We start from the raw sequence: 24,042 nt of genomic DNA on the forward strand, positions 1-24,042 counted from the left end.
CGGCCATGAAGCTCACTGGGTGACTTCGGGCCAGGCACTGACTCTCAGCCTAACCTACCTCGCAGGGTCGTTGTTGTGGAGATCAAAATGGAGAGGGGGAGGACCATGTAAGCCCCCTCGGGTTCCTTGCAAGAGGAGAAAAGGCGGGATCGAAATGTAAAGATAAACAAACAGTGCAATATATAATATCATATAGGTGCCTGCAGGATAAAAGAGGAGCCTTGCAACCACGGAAGGATTTTTGTAGGTGTGCATATGGGATCACTATTGTTGGGCAGTTCACTGAAGACGTGCAGATCTCTTGATGGAGTCGGGATTTCCCTGTCTGACTCTGGGTGATAAAACCTGGCCTCTCGCTTCAGAGTTCCTGGCAAGCGTTTTCCAGCCCGACTAAGCCCAATCTTGCACACAGGCGCACCCCGCGCCCTCCCGAGCCAATCAAGCGGCGAGGTACCCGCGTGGTCCCGCCCCCCCCGCGCCCCGCCCCCAGGTCTTCAACTCTGCGATCATAAAAGAAAGTTCTCCTTTCTCTCCGTCCCTCGCCGCTCAGTGCTTTTACTGTTTGAAATTTGCTCCACACACCCCTCCCCTTTCCTAAATCGTTTTTGCGAACACGGTGCAGTGCTGCACTCATTAAGATCTGGAAGACAGAGACAGACAGACAGACAGAGGTAGGTAAGTGGCTTGATCCTCCGTCGTCACGGCACATCCTACACTTTTTGGGGAGGAGGGTTGTGGGATGGGGGGAGGAATCAGAAACTCGTCCTTTCTGAGAGTTGGGTGGGAGGGGACCTGCGAGGGCTGATGGAGGCAGGCCAAAACAAAAAACAAGTTTGTTTTTCTCTAGCCAGGTCAATGTCCTGGAGCCCGGTAAGTGATGGCTGCGCTCCCCCAGCATCACCACTACCCCCTTGTCAAATATGCTCTTTTGGGAAATGAACATGTATTCCTCTCGGTTGGTGAATGGGGAAGCAGCCGTCTGCGCCCTTACTCGGGAGCAAGTCCTGCTGGAGCCCAGTGGGACTTACTTCTGAGTAAACGTGCATAGGACCGGGCTGCAAGAGGGCGGTGTGGCTGCGTCCCTTTCGCGAAAGAGATCCGAAGCATCGAGCGCGACGCCGCTCGGCGAGGGGCCCCTTTCGACAGCGCGACGATGACTCACGGGGGGGGGGGGGGGCGAAATCCCGCAGGCGCAATTCCGCCTTCGGATGCCGGCGGAATTGAGGCACGGCCCCATCCAGCCAAGGTGAATGTCGGCCTCTTCCTTTGAGCTCCGAGTTGAGCCGTCGCTCCTACAGTTCCAACACAGGATGTATTCGTTAGAGTCCTGGAGCTTGGGCTTGGGGGAGCTGAGTTCGAATTCTCGCTCACTGGTCGACCTTGGTCGGACCAGTCTCCATCTCTCTGTTTCATGCGGCTGAAAAGAATAAAATGAGGGGAGAAAGTCCATCTGCCTTTTCCTGGCTTGTGAGTCAGTCCCACTGGAGTCCGCGGGACTTTCTTCTGAGTACGCGTTCATCAGAATGGGTCTAAGAGTTCAATTCTGTACATGCTTACTCAGAAGTAAGTCTCGATGGGACTTCCTCCCAGCGCCACGGTATACCTGGAGCCTTATACAGAAGAGATCCACTCATAAGGTTGTATCCAGTGTTGGTTTGACTTAAGGTTAGACCCATTGAAATGAATGGGACGTAAGTTAGGCTAACATCGGATACAGCCCACTGGATACAACCCATGATATAGACAATTTACCAAGAAATGCCCCATCGGTTTCAGCTTCGGGTACTAAAAATGTACACCACTTCAAAATCGAGCTCCCCCCGTCTTAACTGGCAGGTGGACCCTACCTACGAGTGTGTTCTAAAATATCCCCGCTTCCTCTCGCAGCCCTCCGAGTAGGCTGAATGCTTTTCTCGACCTGCTCGCTCACTTCCCCTTCCTTCCTTTGCTAGCCCGGTAGTAACGTCGCCTTTGGTTGCCGTGTTGTTTTTTTTATGAATGAAGTAAGCTGGTTTGTACTACGTGGGGGAAGATCGCGCGGCGTGGGGAAGGCAAAGTCGGGGTCGAAAGGGCAGCTGTGGAATCGGGTGGCCACCCTCTGGCCTCTCGCTCGCCGCTCTTGGCGCTGGCGGGGAAGAGGAAGGATGTCTAGAGAGGCGACTCTTCTCTTGGTATGTTTTTCCTCTTTTGGGTTTCTCTCTCTGCAAAAGTGTGTGTGTGGGGGGGCGAAGTTTGAGGAATGGAAAGCCAGGACGGATCGGCAGCGGTTTCTGTAATGTTGAAGTCTGCCCAAGTTAGGATGCTCTCGATCTTACATCACGACGCCCGCAGGCTGCAGAAATTAAATCCTCCGGTTAGATTCCCGCCACCCGCTTCCTTTCTCTCTGCCGACCATCACGTTTCGGCGGCAATCCGCAAGCCGCGTCGCCTCTTGAGCCCAAAGTCAAATGTCAGTTAGGACTTTTTGTAGGAGGAAGCGTGTTTGCCCCGATTTGATGCAGACAAAATGGGAGGATAAATTTGCCCATTCCCCTCCCCGCCCTCTTTTCTCTGTTCCTAAATTCACACACACACTTCCCTATAAAAAAAAGAAAAGAAAAGCTAAGGTATCCAGTGTTAGTCCTACTTAGAGTAGATCCATTGAAATGAATGCAACGTAAGTTAGAGTGGCAATGGACACAACCCAATAACTGCAACCCTAAATACACCTACGGAGGGAGTCAGCGCCAGTGGAACCCTTTTGAATACATATGCATAGAATTGCGCTTCATGGCTGCAGTCCAAGGCACGCCTACTTGCAAGTAAGGGTGGTCGAACACAGTGTGGGTTGCTTCTGAAAAAAGGCCCATACCATCCGGCTGCCCCTTAATGTGGAGCGCCAGGTCTAATCGTGTTTACTCCAGAGTTTGCCCCGTTTGCAAGGACGTTTAGGAGCTTTAGTTAAAAGGTGGGTTGGCCTTTTGGTCTCAGGGTCAGGAAGAGGGATCTAAAGATCCTTACAAAATATGAAATGGGCTCCCCTATGTTGTTTGGGTCAGGAAGCAAGTTTTCCAGCTGCACAGACCTCTCGTTCAGAGACAGAAGAAAAGTTCTGTGCTACCTGAAAGTTTGCTAAGTTCCCAACAGGCATGGAACAATGCAAAGTTAGGGCGCACTCCTATGCATTGGGAAAAGTCTGGTTGGGTGTTGTAGGACTTCTTTCTGTCTAAACATGCATAGGATTGCTCCCTTGCCCTCTGTAAGTGACGCCCTCCCACTTGAGTAAATAAATAAGTTTGAGTTGTAGCCAATGTATCCTACTTTGAGTAGACCCATTAAAGTGAATGGGATTTAAGTTAGACTAACATTGGATACTACAACCAGGTGGGATCCTATCTGCTGGAGAAGTGACTTCTCCGATGCTGCAGTCTTTCTGAACAGCAATTGTAAGAGAAAAATAACCGAGAGTCTCGTGGTAACACTGAGAGGAAGAGGAACAGATTTGATTGTGTCCCCCGCAGTCCTGGGCCCCAGAGTTGTTCAGTTCGTCAGATGCTCTGGCCCACGAAAATCCATGATGGAAATGTGTTCGTCTAGCAGGTGCCACAGGCGCTTCTGATTTTGCTGCAACAGGCGTTCACATGGTAGCTTGATCCCGATGGCGATCCACTGACGCCAGACCTGCCCCTTATCCACCTTATCCAGTTCCCAAATGGACCATGGAGGTAAAGGGACTCGCTCCTAAAGGAATGGTTTGGGGATAGTAAGACGTAGTCCAGACTTGCCTTTCAAAGTTGCTTTTATTGGGATCAGCCTTGGGGTTGTCTCCCTAGTTCCACCACGCCATGAGAGGTGCAAAATAAGAGTACAAAAATAGACAATGCCTTTAACTGGTCAAGCTTGGATGGACTGCGACACACATAGGAAGACAAAAGTGGGCTTGTGAACATACTAATGATTACACCTCTTCTTTCTCAAGAGGTAATCCCTGTGTAGCTCCTAAGTAAGTGCAAACCTGCCAACTAGTGAGTAGAGACAGTTCAGAAAGTGATGGGAGGAATTTGACAGGGGCAAACATGGGAGAACGAAGAAATCCACATCTAGATAATATTACTTTCTGATCATATGAAGACAGATAGCAGCTACTCGTTTTACTAACTCCCCGCCACCTCCACCCCTCTTTGCTTAAAGCCATTTCAAGCCATCTAACACACTGGTTGCCACTGCTGCAGTAAGATGGAGCACCAATGGCTTAGGTGGCCTTAGGAGGGGATTTGTCAAATTCATGGAGGACAGGTCTAGCAGTAGCTAAATGGAGCCTCCACATTCAGAGACACTTTAGCACTTTGGCTGTCAGGAGAGGGCTGCTTCCTTCATAGCCTGCTTGAAGGCTTCCCAGATGTGCATAGTAGCCACTGGTGGTAACAGGATACTATATGGACCCTGGTCTGATCCAGCAGGGATGTTCTTACGTTCTAATCCCCAGGGTGAATAATTGCCACAACTATGTGTATGCCTAAAGGCAATGTATGTGTGAAGTCCATAGCCTTACAGGACTGTGTTATCACCACGTCTAAAACGTATTAGAAGGTGGGCTGCGTGTTTGTTGGTTCAGGGAATGGAACAGCCCCTTACCACTGCCTGACCCAAGAGAGAGTAGAGAAGTAATTAGACTGCAATGGGATCAAATCTGTTTGGAACTGGCTCAGTAGGGACACAAATAGAAGTTCTCCCCCTCCTCCCCGAAAGGTGATATGAAACCAACTGAACCAGCTGTTGAATTGCAAGAGGGGGGTGTTTGTTTTTTGGTCCGACAGAAATGGGCAAAGTTAAGCCCAGTCCATTTTAGAAAGGAAAATAGAGAGCTTTCAAGAGAGAAAGAGAAGGGAACCCGCTTGAATTGTGGGGTTCAAGTGATCTGAACGGGGAAATGGACTATGTGAAAGTCACAAATGAGAGACACAGAGAGAGTAGGTACAGGTCTAGAGCATTGCCGCTGTGACTGTAGAGCAGTAAAGAAAACCGAAATGAACAGGGATTGTCTAGTTACTATCATTTTTATGCTGTGTGGGATCAACACCGGAGCTACACTGTCTTTGCCCCGGGAGCTTAACTGTCGAAATTTCGACATTGGGAGAGCCAAGAGTGGTAAGAGATGAAGGCAAGCAATGGTAGTTACAAATGGGCTGTGTCCAAATTGTCCCATTCATTTCAATGGGTCTACTCTAATAGGACTAACATTGGGTACGACCTAATCTTGTCTTCTTTAATACTGTGTGTTATTTATTCCAAACCAGCGAATGGTTTTCCGTAGTATGCTTTTCCTTAATATAGTATTCACTTTTAAGATTAAACCACTCAAGCCTCTCTCTCTAGGACGGGCTATTCATTCGCTGATATAACATTTTATTTACATTCAGATAATTTGTGTCTATGGGTCTTGCGGTGGGGGGAGGATAGTATTTTCCCAACTTAAGGTGGTTATCAAGTTTGTGACTCTTTTTCTTCTCTTCTGATCTGTGCTGTGCAGCCTCCTATGTATAACTTGTCAAAGTCTTCTACAGTCCACACATTCAGACTGGATAGTTTATTCATGGTGTTTATCTTCGTGATTCCATAGGTAACTGTGCTTGAGAATATAAATAAAGCTTTTCTACAGGCAAACGGTCTTAGAAAAAGATGTGCATTTGAGGTTTTCAAAGCATTTAATCGCCCACGGAAAAGGATTAGCTTTGCTTCGAAATCCACCCCCACCCCCTTTCCGTGTTTGTTGGTATATAAATTGTGCAGGTATATTTACTATTTATATGCGAAAGGCTGAACATCTCCCACATTCAAGACAGTGGCAAATCCTCTTGCCTTCAGTTGCACCTCCAGGATTTCGCCAGAGTCTGTCTCGCTGCATATACCAGCATCACTTCAACACATTTTAATGTAGAAGTCCCGCTGATTTTAGTGTGACTAATGGTCATGCAATATGGCTGGAAGGCAGTGGAGCCTCACAACACAGTGTGCAATTTAGTGCATCCTACTCAGAAGTAAACCCCATTGAGTTCAATGGAGTTTATTCCTAGGGTCTAGGATTGCAGCCTTCGGGTTGTATCCAATGTTAGTCCTACTTAAAGTAGATCCATTGAAATGGGTGGGACTTAAGTTAGACTAACGTTGGCTACTTCCCTAACAGAGCAATCCTATACAGATTTACAAAGAAGTAAGCCCCACCGAGTTCAATGAGACTTAAGTCTTATTGTAGCCTTAGGCTCCTATAATAAACGCGCTTACTAGGGAGTAAGCCCTAATGAAGACATCTGGGAAGCATGCACAGGATTGCGCGACCCAACTGCATGCATGTTTGCTCGGAAATAATGCCCGGAGGACCTACTCCCAAGTGGTTGTGCGCACAGGATGCAGCTCTACTCCCAAATCAGTCATCATCATAGGACTGGAGGAGCTTGTCTGCATTCACTGCATTGTAGCCAGTGTTAGTCTAACTTAAGTCCCATTCTTTTCAATGGCTCTATTCTAAGTAAGACTAACACTGGATGCGGTCCGCGAGTAGAGAGGATGGGTCTCCAGGTGCGAGAGAGAGCTGCGATCCTTCCTGGGGACCCTGACGTGGGAGCGAGTCCCGCTGAAATACTCCCCACAACATGCACCCAGTGGCCGTTTCACAGCACCGTTTCCTGCGCGTGGCGGCCAGCATACGCTACTGCATGGCAGCCGAGCGAGGCCGAAATGCCTCGGCGTGCAGGTGGGCTAGGAAGCCGCGGCGGCGATCCCCCCAAGCCGAGCCAGCGGCTCGTCCTACGCCTCCCGGGCCGCTGAGGGGAAATGTGTGACGACGGCGAGGAGCCGAACTGCTCTGCTCAGGCGCTCTTCGGGTCGGAAAGGGCGGGGGGTAGGTGGGCAGAGCCGCCGCCGCCGCCCGGCCTCTCTCCCGGGGTCTGCGTGTGAGTGAAGGCGGGAATGACGGTAACAGCAGGGCAGCGTTGGCGGGTGAATGTGCGGAGTTTCCCGCGGAGCCGTGGAGAGACCAGGGCGTGGGAGGGAGGTGGCGTAACGCGGCTGCTGGTTGAACAGCGTGAGAGAGAGAGAGAAGGGACGGCGGCGGCCAGGAGAGCAGGAGGTGTGTGCGAGAGGAGTCGACGCGGTGAGTGCGAGGAAGGAAGGGTCAAGGGTGCGCGTGCAAGAAAAGTGGCATGCAGGATAGAGGAAGGAAGCCGGGGCAAACGAGTATGGGGAGGATGCATGGTCGTGGAGTGAGCGAGCGAGTATGAATGAGGAACGGTGTTTGGCCATGTGGGTAACAGACGAGAAAAACAATGCGTCTCTGGGGAAAACCTGGCATAAAGTAATGCAAGTGCACGGGAAGTGTGTGCGCGCGTGCGAGAGAGGGAGAGAGAGAGAGAGAGAGTGTGTCTCTGCCTGCGGGGATGCTTTGGCCCGTGGATAATGTATGTCGCGGGTCAGGAGGAGGGGAATCGGGCAGTCCTTAGGGCACCGTGTGCCGGCAGGGCAGGGCTTTGAGGGCAGAGGTCCAGGCTCCCATTCAGCAGAACGGCCCCCAAGCCCAGTTGGACTGACTTACGCGCAGCTGACTGCCCTACTAAAGGTATGACAAGGATGGCGGGGCGGAGGGTTAAAAGGGCTTTTCCTTGGGGAGGGAAGAAAAGAGAGGAGGGGCGAGGCGAGGCGGCTTTGGGTGGGTAGCAAAAGAGAGAATCGCCCGAGAAACAGGTCTGTCTGTGAAGGCTCCCGTGGGCAGTAGCTGAAGCGGTGCAGCGCAGGCGACGGAGGGACGTGTCTCCAGGAGGCCGAAGAGTGCGCCGCCCACGCCGCCAAGGGGGAGAAGGGAGAGCAGAAAAGTCCTGCATGGAGAGGAAGGTCAACTGCTGTGTTGTAGTATTAGAAACGGAATCTGGGGACGAGGATGGGCGACGAGTGCTAGAGACGAAGGCGTCTGCCCAGGCCCGCGCGCGTCTGCCTGGACGAGCAAATCGAGCAACAGGTGGGATTTCAAAGGGGGGTTTAAGACGGCCTTTCCCCAACCCGGCGCCTTCCAGGATGTGCTGGACCACACTGCCCATCATGCTGGCCGGGGATGATGGGAGTCGTAGTCCGACCCATCTGGGTAGCGCCAAGATTGGGGTGGGGAGCCTGGTTTAAGGAGTGTGCGCGCGAGAGAGGGGCGGGGGAGAGAAATAGCGCGAGTGGGTTCCTAACTAGCTGGGAAGGGGGTCGGAGGGACGTGTGGACTCTTGCGCCCGCTTTCTTGGCGCGAGAAGTCTTTCCCTCTGACGGGCGCGCGCGCAAGCAAGCAAGAGAAGGCGGGCGCGCACGGCAGGGCCGCTGCGGCGCGTGGCGGAGTTTGTCTGGAACTGACGCGCGCGCGTGTCTGGTGCTTGGCACGTGACTGAGCGGGGCTCTCCTCGTCCCCTCTTCCTCCAGCAGGGGAGGAGCTGCGGGGCGCGTGGCATGAACTTGGAGGGCGGCGGCCGCGGCACCAGCAGCAGCAGCTCCAGCAGCGGCGCGGGCATCCACGGCAGCAGGAGCAGCAGCAGCGAGGGCGGCGGCGGGATGAGCTCGGTGAGCTGCGGCAACGGGAAACTCCGCCAGTGGTTGATCGAGCAGATTGACAGCGGCAAGTACCCGGGCCTTGTGTGGGAAAACGACGAGAAGAGCATCTTTCGCATCCCCTGGAAGCACGCGGGCAAGCAGGACTACAACCGCGAGGAAGACGCAGCTCTCTTCAAGGTACTAGGTAGCCCCCAGAGCTGGCCTGCCCGAGGGCGGCGGCGGCGGCGGGCGGCGGGGGCAAGGCACCTAACCAATGTTTCAGATTTGGAAAGCTGGCAGGGACACCCGCTCCAGCGATGAAGGGGCATTTCTACTTGCTTCCAGAAGTTTGAGTGATGCCTATCAGAAAGAAACCTCCTGCCTCAAGTACATTTATTACATGATTTCTGTGCATGTCTGAGCCTCTGAAATGCAATTTGTGCAAGAAAAGTAATACTGCTGTTTGGGTAGCGGAAGCCTGCTCTTGGTGAGAGTGTCTGAGGAACAGGGATGATACTTGAAAAGTAGGGCTGGTTTACACAAGTGCAGGTTCATCTCATGGCGACTGTAATCTGAAACACAACCCTTTTTGTACATGGATAAGGGTTTGCTCGATGTACACGGAGTTTTCTAGTTCTATTTTCACAATATGCAAGGTAGGTAGGACTGAGAGACAGAGGGTGCCAAGGCCACCCAGTGAACTTCATAGCTAATCTCTACCCAAGTGGCACCCTAGAAGTTGCTGAATTAACATGCCAAGCGAGCTGCTTTCCTGTCACACTTGGAAGATTTCTTCCATGTTCCATAATTTCCTTTCCCTTATTTGATTAACTGCCGCAAGGCTTGACTCATTAGGACTGCAATCCTGTTCACAGTCTCACACACTTACATCCCATAGATATTAATGGGACTCATGTATAGCTTTAAACAGGGTGGCAGGGATTGCCATTAACTTCAAGCACTATAACTGTTTACTAAGACTTTCTTTCTGGAATTCTTGTATTTATTATTATTGAAAAGCATTACCTGGAGCAATGCTGTTCAGTTTCTGTTAGAATGAATGTAGCTAATTACTTTTAATAGTGAGTATTTTTTTAAGCAAGTCTTTTACACTATTGATGGAATCCATATGGCACATCTTTTCCCTTTGATTATTCAGCCATAACATTCAACGATATTGAACCTTGTACACTGAGCTCACTTTGTACCATCTCTTTAAAAAATAAAACTGTCTTGGCTTGAAAATAGTTTTTAGATTCTACTACCCTAAGATTCCAGTTACTAGACTGGAAGAGGAAATTTAGATGTTATTTCCAGCAGAGTGTGGGTTGGATCCAGATTTATGCTGGATCAACTGCACTGATGGAAGTGGACTTCCCGCCCCATCCTTCCCTTGGCAGCCCCTCCAGCCCCCTGAAAATGTTACACAGGGAGTCAGGAAATCCTGCTGAATGGGGTGAGCTACAGTATATGTTGGAGGGAGATCCCCAAAAGTTGAGCAGAGGGACCTTCCGTGAGCGAAGCCCTTGCTCTTCTGGAAGGTCCCTTCCAGGCAGATTCTGGATCCAACCCCTTGTATCTGCACTGAAACTTTATGTGTCTCCACTTTCAAAGGAATTGGGTGGTGGTGGTGGTGGTGATATTTATTATATAGTATTACTTTATAGTTTAACATTTCTTAACCATGCAAGATGCTTTATTGAATCTTATACATTCTGAACAACAATCCAATGAGGGAGGACAGTGTTATTCCTAATTTACAGATGAGGAACTGAGGCTGAGAAATCCATTGGTGCAACACAATCAGCGGAGGCGCTGGGGCAGCATTATATAGATCTTTTAGTATATATATTTTATAGATTTTATGCGTGTAATATACAGCCACAGTACATATTTTTTAAAAGTTAATGGGCTGGATCCAGATTATACTGGGAGTGGACTTCCTCCTCTTCCTACAGGAGCCACTCCAGCCCCGTGAAAATGCTACACAGAGTCAGAAGACCCTGCTGAACAGGGTGAACTGTGGTGCATATGGGGAGGAGGGATCCCCAAAAACCAGGTGGAGGGACCTTCCATGAGCAGAGCCTTCCTCTCACAAAAGGTGCCTTCCTCTTGTGGAAGGCAGATACTAGATCCAACCCTGTGATATGAAATATGAGTATTCATGAGGATGCCCTGGCCTTCCATCCCTGCTCTCATTGCCCACTCTCTACAAGCACGGCTCAAATCCTGCAGCTCTCAGGAATAGTAGCTGCGGATGCGTCCTCCATCATAGCTTCAGCACTGTTTAAGAAACAGAAAGGATTCCAGGTTGTGGACTGGCAACCAGACTTCATGCTGAAAAACATGTTGCTACTCCATACAGTAAAGCAAATAAAGGAGCATGGAGCATTTTGTTCTTTCTGTAGAACTAAAGTAGCTGCTATGAATCTTGGAACGGCATCTCATTCTTTGATGCTGTTTTTTCTGCTGGATACTACTACTATAGTTTGTCCTGCGCTGACAGTCCAGTTCTCCAAGGTTCCCCAGGTGGTCACACGCCCTTTCCCCCAATCACTGATGCCCCCAAATATGAATTTGGTGGTTTCCTAGCTTTTGTGCAGTTCCCTTCCCCGCAGTTCTAAAAGGTTGAAAAGCATCGCCCAAGCTTTAGTTACTGGCAGGAAGAGTTTTAAGCTACAATATGCTGGTATTTGGGGTGTTTTGCCCCACCCATTTTGCCTTTGGCCCAGACCCTTTTGCCCTGCCCACCACTGGAATGTGGCCCCTGAGAGCTTCTCTAAAATTGAATTTGGTTCTTGGGTTGAAAGAGGTTCAGCCCATGCTATAGTGGCAATAGCGCCATTTGTATTATTGCTTATAGATATATACTAAATTTTGTTCGATAAAAGAAGTCGCTTTGTTAACCGCTGCCAATATTTTCAGGCTTGGGCTCTATTTAAAGGAAAGTTCAGAGAAGGCATTGATAAGCCAGATCCTCCTACCTGGAAGACAAGGCTACGCTGCGCTTTGAACAAAAGCAATGACTTCGAAGAACTGGTTGAAAGAAGCCAGCTGGATATATCAGACCCATATAAAGTGTACAGAATAGTACCAGAAGGAGCAAAAAAAGGTAGGGCAGCTTGCATTATATAGAACAATCCCTTTTATTTGGATAATGCTGGAGGGGTTGGGGAGGATAAACAGTTCTATAATTGTTTCAAGCAATTAGGTTTGGTAGTATGAACTAGTGCTGTGCTGAATCCTGCCTCCTATTTTCAGGATTTTTTTCTTTCCCTATGAAAGAGGCATTTTTTTCTGCCTCTTTTTCAGGGAAGGGGCTAGGTTTCCACATACCTTTTTAAGTTTGGGAAGTTGCTGAAGGATCTTCTTTCTATTTCTTGGGTTATTTGACTTGAAAAATGCCTGCAACCTGAGATTCTTTACAGACAGGCTTCTTCAGCCCAGGAGCACTTTTTGAACTCCTATGAGACCACGTGACTCACTCTCTCCTATAGGCATTCATGAAGAACTCCCAAGTTGCAGAAGCTTCTTTGCAAAGAGTCCCAGGCTGCTGCAAACAAGAACAAATGGGACTTTTGGAGCTTTAGAAAAACTCTTACCTTGCTCTGTGTTGTTGCAAGCTTTTCTAAAGCTCTAAAAGCTCTGTTTACTATTGCTTTGCAGAGAAGCTTCTGCAGCCCAGGAACGCTTCCTGAATGCGTATAGGAGAGGGCAAGGTCTCATGGGAGTTCAGAAAGAGCTGCTGGGCTGGAGAAGCTTTTCTATAAAGAGTCCTGGGCTGCTCAAAGTACAGGGGGTGTTTTTAAAGAAAAAAATAAAAGAAAAAATAGAAGACCCTTCAGCCACCATGTACACTTAGAAAGTTACGTGGAAAGGAGAAAGTTATTTGAAATTCTCACCTCCCCAGCCTCTTCCGCCAGAGTTTTTGTTTAACCCTACCCCCATAAAATGCTGAAAATGGAAGAACTGAAATATTTGGCACAGCACTAGTATGAACATATAATGCACTTTTGTACAACCCATTTCCTGTACCATGTGTTCAGGAGCCTGCTGTAGTTATGTAAGCTTCCCATTCTATTTAGAACCCTGATCACACAGATGCTGCACAAATGGGCCATTGGGGATGCAACAGAGAGCAAAGCCAACAAGCGCATCTCCCCTCCACACACACACAACTAGAACCGTGTGAGTGGAAACAAGAGAACAGAGCATTAGTGAATTCATGGTTCAAATAACTGAGGATGTCCTGCAAAACTTTGTAACCAAATCAGTTGTGTGATTAGGACAATTTTGCATGGATTTTATATCATATTCTGGTGACAGATAGTTTTCAAATGAAAGAATTCTAGATTTCTTCCTCTCAGTTTCTGTAAAGCATACATATGAGCTTTGTTGCTATGAAGTAGCTTAGAGCATTTTATTACAAGTGGGAGTTAACAATTAAGGATGTCATTTTTGCATGCAAGCTACTTATCTCACAAGATTCTGTAAATCACCCTGTTTTCATTTACATATACACAGGTGCAAAACAGCTTAGTATGGAGGATCCACAAATGATCATGAATAATGCTTACACCATGAATTCATCATACCCTGCACTACCATCTCAGGTACAGATCATGCATTCATTTTAGTTTTGTATGCCAATGGGTGAAAATGTACAGATGCTATAGCTGTTCCATGTTTTGATCCATGATAAGATTGAAAAGGGATGAAACACAAATTAAGGAATATTTTTTTTTTAAAAAAAAGTTAATATAGGTCCTCCTGCAATCGGAAATTTTGTATGCATACTAGTACTATTGTCACAACTAGTTTCATTTCTGATTTGTCACTGGTTGTCTCAGTACTAATCTTCGTATATTTCCTATACTTACAGCCTCCTGTAATTGAACATTTGAGCTTTTAATTTAAAACCCCCACTGAATTTGTGCAATTGCATTAGTTGCATATTCACATCCTCCACTGAAGGGACCTTCATATCCACATTATTTTTAAGGGAGAGCCTAAAGGTAAAAGCTATACTTTGGTCCCACATTCAATTCCTGGCAGTGTTTCTTTAAGAGTATTTGGTAGCAGGGCTATGAGAAACCTCTGCATGAGACCATGGAGAAACACTGCCATTGGCAGAGTGAGCCAGAGTAAACTTGGTGCAAGGCAATATTACTTGTCTAATGAGCATTCAACAGGAACAAGCTATATGCAGTCTTGGAGAGGGACATGAAGCTTTAATATTTGAAAGGAGGACCAGATAGTATTAACTAAGCTCAGTTTTAGTGTGGAGTCCAAGAAGGAAGCGGCAGAATCTCTTCTTTTTGTCTTGAGTCTGATGGTGCAGCAATATGGGAGCACAAGGGTGACAATTTAGGCTGAAGTCATGTACTGGATTATCTGGGAGTGAGCCCCTTGAACATAAAGGGGCTTACTTCTGAATGTACTTCTAATGTTGATGGCACATTTAATGTGCTAGAGCAGGAGTAGGCAATCTGGTGCCCTCCAGGTGCTTTGGATTTCAACTCCCATAATTCCCAAGCATTGGCCATGTTAGTTGGGGCTGATGGGAGTTGTCCAAAAGCATCTGGAGGGCACCAGGTTACCTACCCTGATGCTGGAGATAGCCGTGTCTGTCTCCAGAAAATGTTCATTAAAACTGACCTGGAAGCAAGCCCTACATTAAATGAACCTGTCTGAGACTTCTGTGTTTGGAAGTCATGTTTAGAATGACATCTAGTCAAAAAGGGAACACTGAAGAGGAGTTAGCTTTGATTCTGTCTGCAGTTGACCACAGCGAAAACGTTATGCAATTTTTGATAAAACGTACAGGTGCCAAGCTACATGATGTCTCATGACCGTAACTGGAGGGAATATGTTCCAGAGCAGTCACACCCTGACATTTCATACCAGTGTGCAAGCGTTCCTTTTGCAGCTCGTAATCATCACTGGCAAGGTCCAGCATGTCAGAATGGTAAGAATACACCATTATTTTACATAGAGTAACAGATCAGTTTTATTTACACTGCTAAAGAAGTCATGGATGGATTCAGGCTCTATGTGTATATAGCTGTGAACATGGAGCAACTAGGAAGTGGATTTCCTCATTCACTTCAATTGAGGGCACAATTCTGTGCATGCATCCCTTTGGGGAGGTACTGAAGCTCAGTGGTAGAGCACCTGCCTTGCAATCAGAAGGTCCCTGTTTCGATTCCTGGCCTCTCCAGATAGGGTAGAAGAAACTGCTGCCTGAAACCCTGGAAAGCCACTGCCAGTCAGTGTTGATGATACTGGGCTAGATGGACTGATGATCTTACTCAGTATAAGGCAGCTTCCTATGTTCCTTTCTGTGCATGAAGCTCCCCGCCCCACCATCTATTGGAGTGAATGGACAAACCTTGGCAAGTGGGAAAACATCCCTATATGTGCACCAGAGCTCCTACTGCAAAGGAACTATGATAGTATAAATGAGAATAGGGGCATGATACAGCCAAAGGTGAGCACTTCTAAATCACATTTAAGAGAGAGGAAACGCTTGCATGGCTCACTCCCTCTGAAATCCATTGGCCTTGGAAGTGGTTAACTTTGTATTATGTTTTGAGGTTTCATGTTGCTTAACCAAATACAGTAAGCACTTGGAACAAGAAAACTATGCAATCTCAGTAGACGTTTGGCGCGCTTTTACTATGCAGATCCAAAATAATGGGTAAGTATAGGGAAAATGGCCATCTTCTGATGAAGAATGTAATGAGAGCTTTTTTGGTGTTGAGAAACTTCTGTTATTCTTCAGAGCTTCATAAACTTGGAAAGTTTGTAATGAACCCAGTCAAATAGAAGATACTACTTTTATTTATTGTTGGCTTTCATCCTACTTATGGTTATTCATGAGTAAATGCAATTGATTTCAACAGAATGCAAAGATATATTATAAATAAATATTTAAGACATGATCCACCCAGAGTTAAGCTCTTCTAAGTCCCACATATTTCAGTGGGAGGAGTTAAGCATATGCTTAACTTTCTGACAAAGCAATGGAACTTAGAAGTTCTTAACATGGGTAAAATGTGTGCTTAAAATAATGCAGTTTAGGCTGCAATCTTATATGCACTTTCCTGTGAATAAGCCTCATTGAACTCAATTGGGCTTACTTTTGAGTAGACAGTCATAGGTTTGTGCTGTTAAAACTTCCCAGAAGCAATACTATTACTGGTCCAATTACTTTAAAAGCACAGGGAGCTCTTTAAAGGCAGTAGTATTTGTCAGATCGAAATATATTTAGATGTTTATTGAGCTCTCTCAGTCCTATTAGTACAGACATCAAGATATGTTTGATATGGGCAATAGAACATTACTTCTGTTCTACAGACTAGGAACGGATACCCAGATTCTAATAATTACAAATTGGCCTTGCACACGGAGAGCATTCTGCTGCTAAAAAGGTGAAGGGTAAAGACAGATGAAACATTTAAAGCAAAGTCATTGTGGATTCTCCATCAGCAGTCAGAGACTGGCTTCACGATTTGCTTGACAAGCATACATACCAGCAAATGGAACATTAGTTAAGGTGTCTATCCTGCACAGAAATGTGAAGGCCCAGAAAAAAAATCAGGAAAAAAAATCACCACCTCTGCATTTTTTCCCCTAAGAACAAAAGTCCTGAAAAAAAGTTTTTTCCTGGGTTTTCCCTGGGCCTTCACATCCTGCACTTCACTACCCACTAGTGCTTAAGGTGGGCTGCCCACCTTAATTTTCTTTTTAAGTGCTACATGTACCATTGTTTGTTTATACCAGGGATGGGGAACCTCCAGTACATGGGCCTAATACAGCGCACAGAGCCTCCTTAAATTCCTCCAAAGGGCAGGGCCCTGCTGTTACTTCCAACCTGGATGAATTCCCCTGTGCACTGCCCCCACTCCCAGTTTGATTTGGAGATAGCAGTTAGCATGTGGAGGCAAGTGAAGCTGAGGATTCCTTCCAGAGCCAGCCGAGTCTGCCTTTGTGCCTCGCATACTTGATGTGGACAACAAAAGGTGCATGAAGGAGCTGCTCCTTCCAGCACCAGCTGAGTCCCTTCCTCTGTGCTGAGAGAGGCACAGAAGATGCCACTCTCAGCACTGAGAAAGACAAAATGGGCAGGGCAGGGTTCTGACATCAGTGGGTGTAGCCACACCCACATGTCATTTGGCCCCCAGAGGGCCAGGCATTGAGCAGAATTACAGTGAGCAGAATTAAGGTGGGCGCAGTTCTCACAACAGCCACCCTGCCTTCCTTTACCTGCTATTTTCTCTCCTTCCCCAGAGAGTGTGGGGAAGCTGACTTTGTGAAAAGGGAGTGGGTAGAGGCAGTGTTGAAAGGAGAGTCCCAATGTGTCTGGCCTCTGGCAGGAAATGAGACTGTAAATATCTTTCTACTGTGGATGATGGGACTTGTAGTCTAGTCCTATCATCCTTCGTATCAGTGTCATTTCCCAACAGAGGAGAGGCTTGTTGAGCCTCTTCTGTGATCACCGGGGACCTCTCCTGCTTGATATCCACTCCTCCCCAAGGTGGCTTTGTTTCCCTTAGGGCAGACACAGGGACGCTCTGGCCACCTACAGCTTGCTGGGGTTAGCCAGCCAGTCAGTCACCTCCTCTCCCAGCAGGGAAAAAGCTCTTATCTCCTATCAGCTGTGATGAGAGAGAAGAGCGTTTCCCTGATTGGAGATAAGAGCTTTTCCCTGCCAGGGAGAAGAGTTGGCCAGGGAAGAAGCTGCTGAATGATTCAGTCCTGCTTACTTCTGAGTAGGTTTAAAACCTGCTTACTTCTGAGTAAGCATGCCTGCTTGTGAGCAAGCATCATATTCTGGGCCTGGTCATTCTGCCTTTGGCTATGTCCACAGATGGAATGTGGCTCCTGGGACCTTTCCCAAATTAGAGTTTGGTCCTTGGATTAAAAAAGGTTCCCCACCCCTGTCTTAGGGGATAGAGAGGGTCTGACAAGTGGAAGAGGGTAGTGGTAGTCCTGTGCCCCCATGCTGGTGTCCTGATCCAGATTAGGCCCCCTGTCCTTAGTGGGACTGATTTCTAAATAAACACATTAGACTGGAATACTAAACATACTGACTACAAAGTAAACCCCTGAGCTCAGTAGGACTGCTATGCCCCTTCTGAAGTCAGGCAGTGGTTTTAAGCATCCCCAAGGCACCACTTAGTGTGAAAAAGTATAGGAGCACCAAGAGATTAATCAGATATGGCTAGTGATGCAACACTGTTAATTGCAATGGCACTGGGATCTCTAAAACTAATGATGGAGCCCTTACTGTGGTAGGATCTCTATTGGGCATTTCCTTTTAGTCCGCTATGTTTGTTCTCAGCCTGGAGGTATGTCAAGTGGCCAAGTAGTGGGATTGTTCTTACGTAGACCAGTCACCAGATGATTCACCCAAGATGCCAAGGTTTGTAAACCACCCTGGAAACTCTGCTTAAGGGCAGCATAGAAATCTCTTGAATCAATAAAACAAAAGGCACTCAAGTCAAAAGGGTCAGTAGGTTGGTTTCTCAGACTGGGAAAATGGTGAGTGCAATAATTGGGCAGCAGCAGCGGATGTGGGGAGCCCTCTAGGGGTTTTGGACTGCTTGGCAACATTGTGAAAATAAGCTTTTTGGTTTGTGAACACAGGTTGTCAGGTCACTGGAACCTTTTATGCTTGTGCACCACCTGAGGCACAGACTCCCGGGATCCCAATAGAGCCAAGCATAAGGTCTGGTGAAGCTCTTCCATTGTCAGGTGTGTAAACCATTCAACATTTGGCATGTAACAATGAATTCTTGAAAAAACCCTCATAATGTTCCAGATACTTTGAAACTTTATCAACAGCAGTGAAACTTTATCAACATTTGTTTTTCCATATATATGTTCTGGTTTAAGCTGAATGGAGAATGAACATAAACTTTGATTATGCACATTTATATGAGGCATGGAAAATATGAACTAACTGACACCTTGAATGAGGAATTTTGTGCATTGCCCAGTCAGCACACTTGATTTCCAAGCGATATTGGAGATTGTGCTCAAATGGACAACGTCAACTAAGTTATGTGTATATTGGCCAGTCAGTGTAGGAATCTGAGGTAAGGTGAATGGTGACCAGAGAGAGAGAGAGAGAGAGAGCCTTCTCATTTGTGGAATTCCTTCAATAGAGAGGCCTGCTTGGAGCCAATACGCCTTCTGTTCCAGGTCTTTTAATGGATTGTAATTTATTTTCTCTCTTTTAACTTGTTTGTTATATTTTATATTTTATTTGTATATTTTTATTGTATTGTATTATAAACTACCCTGGAAGCTCCTGGAAATTCCACTTGGTGACTATGTGAATTAACCAGGCAGGCAATGTACAAAATATTTTAACCACATGGCATATCAAATATGTCTGCCCAACATACTTTATCCGATATCAGTTGACAATTACGTATATTAAACAGCCAATGTGTGGAATCTTCTATTGGCTCCCCTGTTGACGGTTTATGTGCATTCTCCGTGTCTTCATATAAATGTGCATAATCACTTGTGCTTATGTACATTTACCAGTCAATTTCCATTAGCCCCAATATATACATGCTGATAGTTAACTACAGTTCGGTACTTCTTAAGCACATGAATATGCTTACTTTTAGTGGCCTTTTTTCTTACTGTGATCTTCTGGTATAAAGGTGGCTTGTTTGGCTATTTTAGCTCTTGCTGTCCATACCAGCAGCACAGTAGCTATATTTGTTCCTTGCTCTCCCAAACATGGAATTGCTTCCTAGAAGCTATCAAACACTTTGTGTTTAGAACTAAGCCCTGTGTATCACAGGATCCACTATGCCTAATACCTTTTACAAGAAGCATTTTTCTAAATCTATTGACATGTTGTGTGGTACAATCTTGTATGCATGTTTACTGGGAAGTAAGTCCTACTGCATGTAAGAGTTTTTAGAATTGCAGCCTAAGGAAATATGCATGCTTTTCCTGAAAATGGTTTCTTAAACTGCAATTCAGAATTCAAATTCTGGAATTAGAATTTCAAAGGGTTTTTCAAAAGGGCTTGAATTCAAGTCATTTCAACTTTGAAAATGTGCAAAATTCATGCAAATGTTTGTTTGAATTTTACTTTATTCTTGGCCTCAGGTTTCAATTTAGCCTCTTTCCAGCAAGTATAGGGCTCCTGGGTCCTACATGGACACACAACTTTTTCCAGAGACCTGAGGCTATCATAGTTTCTAAATACAGCCACTGGTTGCATGACAACTGCCCAATCCTCACCTACAAGCTCACCTTCTCAGATTCTTTGGAGTACAGATGATACTAGGAGTTTGTGAAAGGGGTTGGCAGAAAAAAGTGATAGTTGCTGAGTAATGAAGTATGTGCGGGTTTGTTTAAGAACTGAGGACAATTCCTGAAGGACTTTGGGGCATTTCCCCTACAGCAGTATTTGTGGCGATAATAATTCTCAAATTATGTGGCTGCATCCTTGGAAATTCTCACTTGGTAAACATCTCTGTTGCAACACTATCTTAAGTCTTGATATTGTATTGTTAATTGAGATTTAGCTGTTTTAAATTGTTTGAATGTTAATATATTAAGATTTTATATTATGTTTTCTCATCTGTAGTTTAGTTTTAACTGTTGTGGATTGCTTGAAAAACATGTATTGTGTAGTGTAGAAATGAATTATTTTTATTTTTATTCATTTACAAGCCTCGACAGTGCTAAATGTCATTAGATTTGTAATATAAGTGGACCAAAAGCATGTTCCCTAAACAACAGAACAAACAATACTGGAGACATTATATTCCAATATCAAATATTAAAATACTTTGCCCCTACAGCGTTATGATATGAGTTAATCTTAGTAATGTTTAGCTTTATTATACATTATTTATGTACACTCTTTTTTGTTTCTATGTGTATGGGCACATGCACATCTTAATCTTATTCTTCCTCATAATAACATTGACAGGCAGGTCATTATAATTCCCATTTAACAGATGAGGAACTGAAGCTTCCACTCGACGCTGCTCTTAGGAGCGTGGGGCATGGGCTCCAAGGTTGGTTCCCAGAAACAGACCTATCCTATGGCCATCTAGCTGCTGCCTAGTGGCCATAGGATTGCGGCCTTAGTTAGGTTCATTTAAGTGTGTAGCTGGGCAGTGTATTGAACTCACATCTCTGAGGTCCAACACACCACTAAATCACAACATGTCTTGCCTTGTTTGTAGATGTTACATTAGTGCAGCTGTCTGATGCCAAATGTTACAATAATTTTGCATAAATATACTTTCAGATTGTCGACTGCACATCTGTCTATATTACCATGAAACTCTTGTAAAAGAAGTCACAACTTCAAGTGCTGAGGGCTGTAGGATATTTCATGGCCAAAGTTATGAGATCAGCAACTTGGACCAAGTTCTGTTCCCTTATCCAGAAGATCATAGCCAGAGGAAAACAACTGAAAAATTGCTAAGTCACTTGGAAAGGGGAGTTTTACTCTGGATGACACCTGATGGGCTCTATGCTAAGAGACTTTGTCAAAGCAGGATCTATTGGGATGGGCCTCTGGCATTTTGCAGTGACAGGCCTAACAAGCTGGAAAGGGAGCAGACATGCAAACTTTTTGATACTCAGCAATTTTTATCAGGTAATTTTTAAACTGGTTACAATTATAAATGCATTTTTGTCATTCCTGAGGTGTGTGATTAGAGCTTTATTTTGTCCTCTAATAGCAGTAGGTTTTAGTGGGGGTTGTATGTACACTCATGATTGGACTCTATTTTGCCATAAAATAGGATGAACTATCGCCTAATCTACAAAACCCCCTTCTAATGATATTCACTCGAGAGAGGCCATCACTTGTCCCACTCAAGGCTGACATTGCCCCTAATGCATAGTTTTGCCTGGTTTTTTTTTTAATAATGTACAGTTGCTTAAGGTTCTTATCTCTGTACCCTACATGATCCTTTAGTCTCCACTTCTTCATGTGTCCAGAGCACCAGTCCTTGCAGTGATATGTGCAACTCTTGGCATGCACAATAATCATTTATCTTTTTAGCAAAGCAATCACACGTGAAACTAACTTTGTGATTAAGACTGTGCAGCTCCAGACTTAATTTTAGTGTAACTAAACTGGATAATCCTCTAAACACACCATCTTAACTGAAGACTGTGAGATGGAGACTGGATGTAGGAAGGAATGGATTGGATTTGCTTATTCAAAATGCACTTCTGAATCCCAACCAGCAAATTCCAAGTTGCATATTTGAAACAGATGATTTGTTTATTATTTTCCCCTTTGAAATGGAAACACCATTTAATAGATTGTTTTTGGAGCTCAGTGCCAATGCAATAGTTTTAAACAATCCTATACATCTCCACTTACAGAATTTTGAATAAATTTTAGCTCAGAAAGTATGTGGGAGATTAGTAATAGGTTGCTTCCCCATAGTTTCTTTAAGAGGTTCTCTTCATGTTAGCTCTCTAAAAGCCAGCTCCAGATTATCTGAACTGAGTGTGAATTCAGACAACCACTGATCAAGTGCTAATCTACCATGGTTTGCATGTAACCACTCAGTAAGCCAAACATCTGTATTGACTTGCCAAGTGGAAAGGACTTTTTTTTTTTCTATGCTTGTGTACCTGATCAGAAATCATGCATGGCAGGATATTACACATGTCTGATTTACTGTGGCAACTTACTAACTGGTAAATCATTGTCTGTATTTATGCTGATACTCTGCCTTAGATTCCTAGTATAACTTGCATTCTACTCCTCAGTTGCTGTGGCAATCTCAAGGTTTGCTTCAAGTGATTATGCTTAGAACTTGGAGATGCTCATTTCAATAACCTGTGAGGTGATAGCCCTGGCCTACAGGTTCTCTGGCATCACAGCAGCTCAGCCAAAATCCAGGGAAGCCTATGTTTACCTCAAGTGTTGGTTGCCCTTCTTCCAAGTTTCTCTGCTTTGGTAGTGGGGGTAAATGCCACCTTTTCGATATTCAGTGAACTGAAAATTTATCAAGGCTTGGAAAGATTATTACTGATCATGATTTTCATGTAGATATATGCTGTGGTTTGAATTTGGAGACCTGGGTTCAAATCCCAGCTCTGTTATAGGGATGGGAAAACCATAGCAGGATTGAATTGCAGTATGCCTCAAGAATGTTTCAGATAATTCTGAGGTTAAGTGGAGTATAAATATGTTTTACCTTACCAAGTGCATGAAATTGCATGCAAAGCATTAAGAAGGATTAAACAGAAGTTCATACATTAGCTAGGCTTTGTAGATCAGGCATTTCTTTTAAGTATGGGCATTGTTATATTTCCACATACCTGGGCATGTGCCCCGGATCTTTTTTCAACTGTGTTCTGGATCTTTTGAGATGGCCCCAATGTCATCAAGTGTCTTAATACAAACCTGTCTGTTCCCTCTGAGCTCAGCAGACTTGCAGTGACTAGGAGACATTAGGACTCACTCCCTTAGCAGACCAATAGGGGGTGTAGGATGAAGGCACAAGCCTTTGTTTTGTTCTCTCTCCATTCTTCTTCTCTTGTATGCCCACTGATGGAAGCTTGCTTGCAATGAAAGTTTGGAAAGGGAGGAGGAAGGGCAGGAAGAGCTCCCTGTGGAATACTGGTAGTTCATACAGCATCTGATTTTACTGCCCCAAACTCAGCACAGCAAAGGATTTAATCAACTTCCACAAACTTCTTTTTCCCCTCCACTTTTAACTTCTTCCACATTGCTGCAGGCAGCAGATTATACCAAAAGGAGGGTTAAGACTGTATGACGTCATGTTCCAGGAAGTGCTTGGGAGGCTGCGTGCAGAGTGCCTCATGGCATTGCTATAGAAGTGCCTTATACGGAGTCGGACCCTGGGTCCATCTAGTCCAGGATTGTCTACACTGACCAGAAGTGGCTCTCCCGGGTTTCAGGCAGGGGTTTTCCCAGCCCTACCTGGAGATGCCGGGGATTGAACCTGGGACCTTCTGCATGCAAAGCATGGATTCTACCGCTGAACTATGGTCCCTTCCCAATGGTGCTTTTAAACAAGTGTTACCATTTTTTTTAAAAAGCAAGAATCAGAACAAAAGCCCTCAGCCCCCTCACCTCATGAAATTAATTAAACTATGTATAACCTTCACATGCCCTCCATCCCCATTCCTCCAAAGTGCTACCCCTTTGAAAAGAGCAACTTGGCTTGCCCCCCCCCCCTTTTCCAATCACCATGCTTCTTTTCCTCTTCTTTCCTCCCTTATCCTATCCTGGTCTTTCTTCCTCTTCCTCTTCTTTATTTCATCCAGAGCGAGTCTTGAAATTCTCAAGAGGAGAGGGTAGTGGGTAAAAGATATTCTGAATTGTATTGGACTTTATACAAACAGACAAGGGAATTTATTTTTCTCTTTATTCTCATCCAGCTGTTTGGGAAAAAGTGGTTTCACATGATTGCAGAGGAAGGAACCTGGGGCTATTGTGTTTGTCAGTTGCCATTCTCCAACAAT

At 45.6% G+C, this 24,042-nt stretch overlaps 1 protein-coding gene across 3 annotated transcripts in view; it reads left to right on the forward strand.

Moving 5' to 3' along the window:
* Positions 1-541: 541 nt before the first annotated feature.
* IRF4 (interferon regulatory factor 4) overlaps positions 542-24,042 on the forward strand; it is a 33,839-nt gene continuing 10,338 nt past the window's right edge. The window contains exons 1-7 of one of the 3 annotated variants that reach the window (XM_084850466.1): positions 542-675; positions 8,428-8,733; positions 11,461-11,647; positions 13,060-13,148; positions 14,362-14,503; positions 18,187-18,294; positions 20,831-21,184. In XM_084850466.1, the coding sequence (XP_084706592.1) occupies positions 8,455-8,733; positions 11,461-11,647; positions 13,060-13,148; positions 14,362-14,503; positions 18,187-18,294; positions 20,831-21,184 (1,159 nt within the window). In that variant the 5' untranslated portion in view covers positions 542-675; positions 8,428-8,454. Of the gene's footprint in view, positions 676-7,075; positions 7,130-7,383; positions 7,592-8,427; positions 8,734-11,460; positions 11,648-13,059; positions 13,149-14,361; positions 14,504-18,186; positions 18,295-20,830; positions 21,185-24,042 lie in introns of those variants that run through there. The other 2 variants (XM_084850465.1, XM_084850464.1) reach the window with 2 other exon arrangements.

This window comes from Heloderma suspectum, chromosome 4 (genome assembly GCF_057233095.1).
Source record: "Heloderma suspectum isolate Gila_16-S chromosome 4, 16-S_ref, whole genome shotgun sequence".
NCBI lineage: Eukaryota > Metazoa > Chordata > Lepidosauria > Squamata > Helodermatidae > Heloderma > Heloderma suspectum.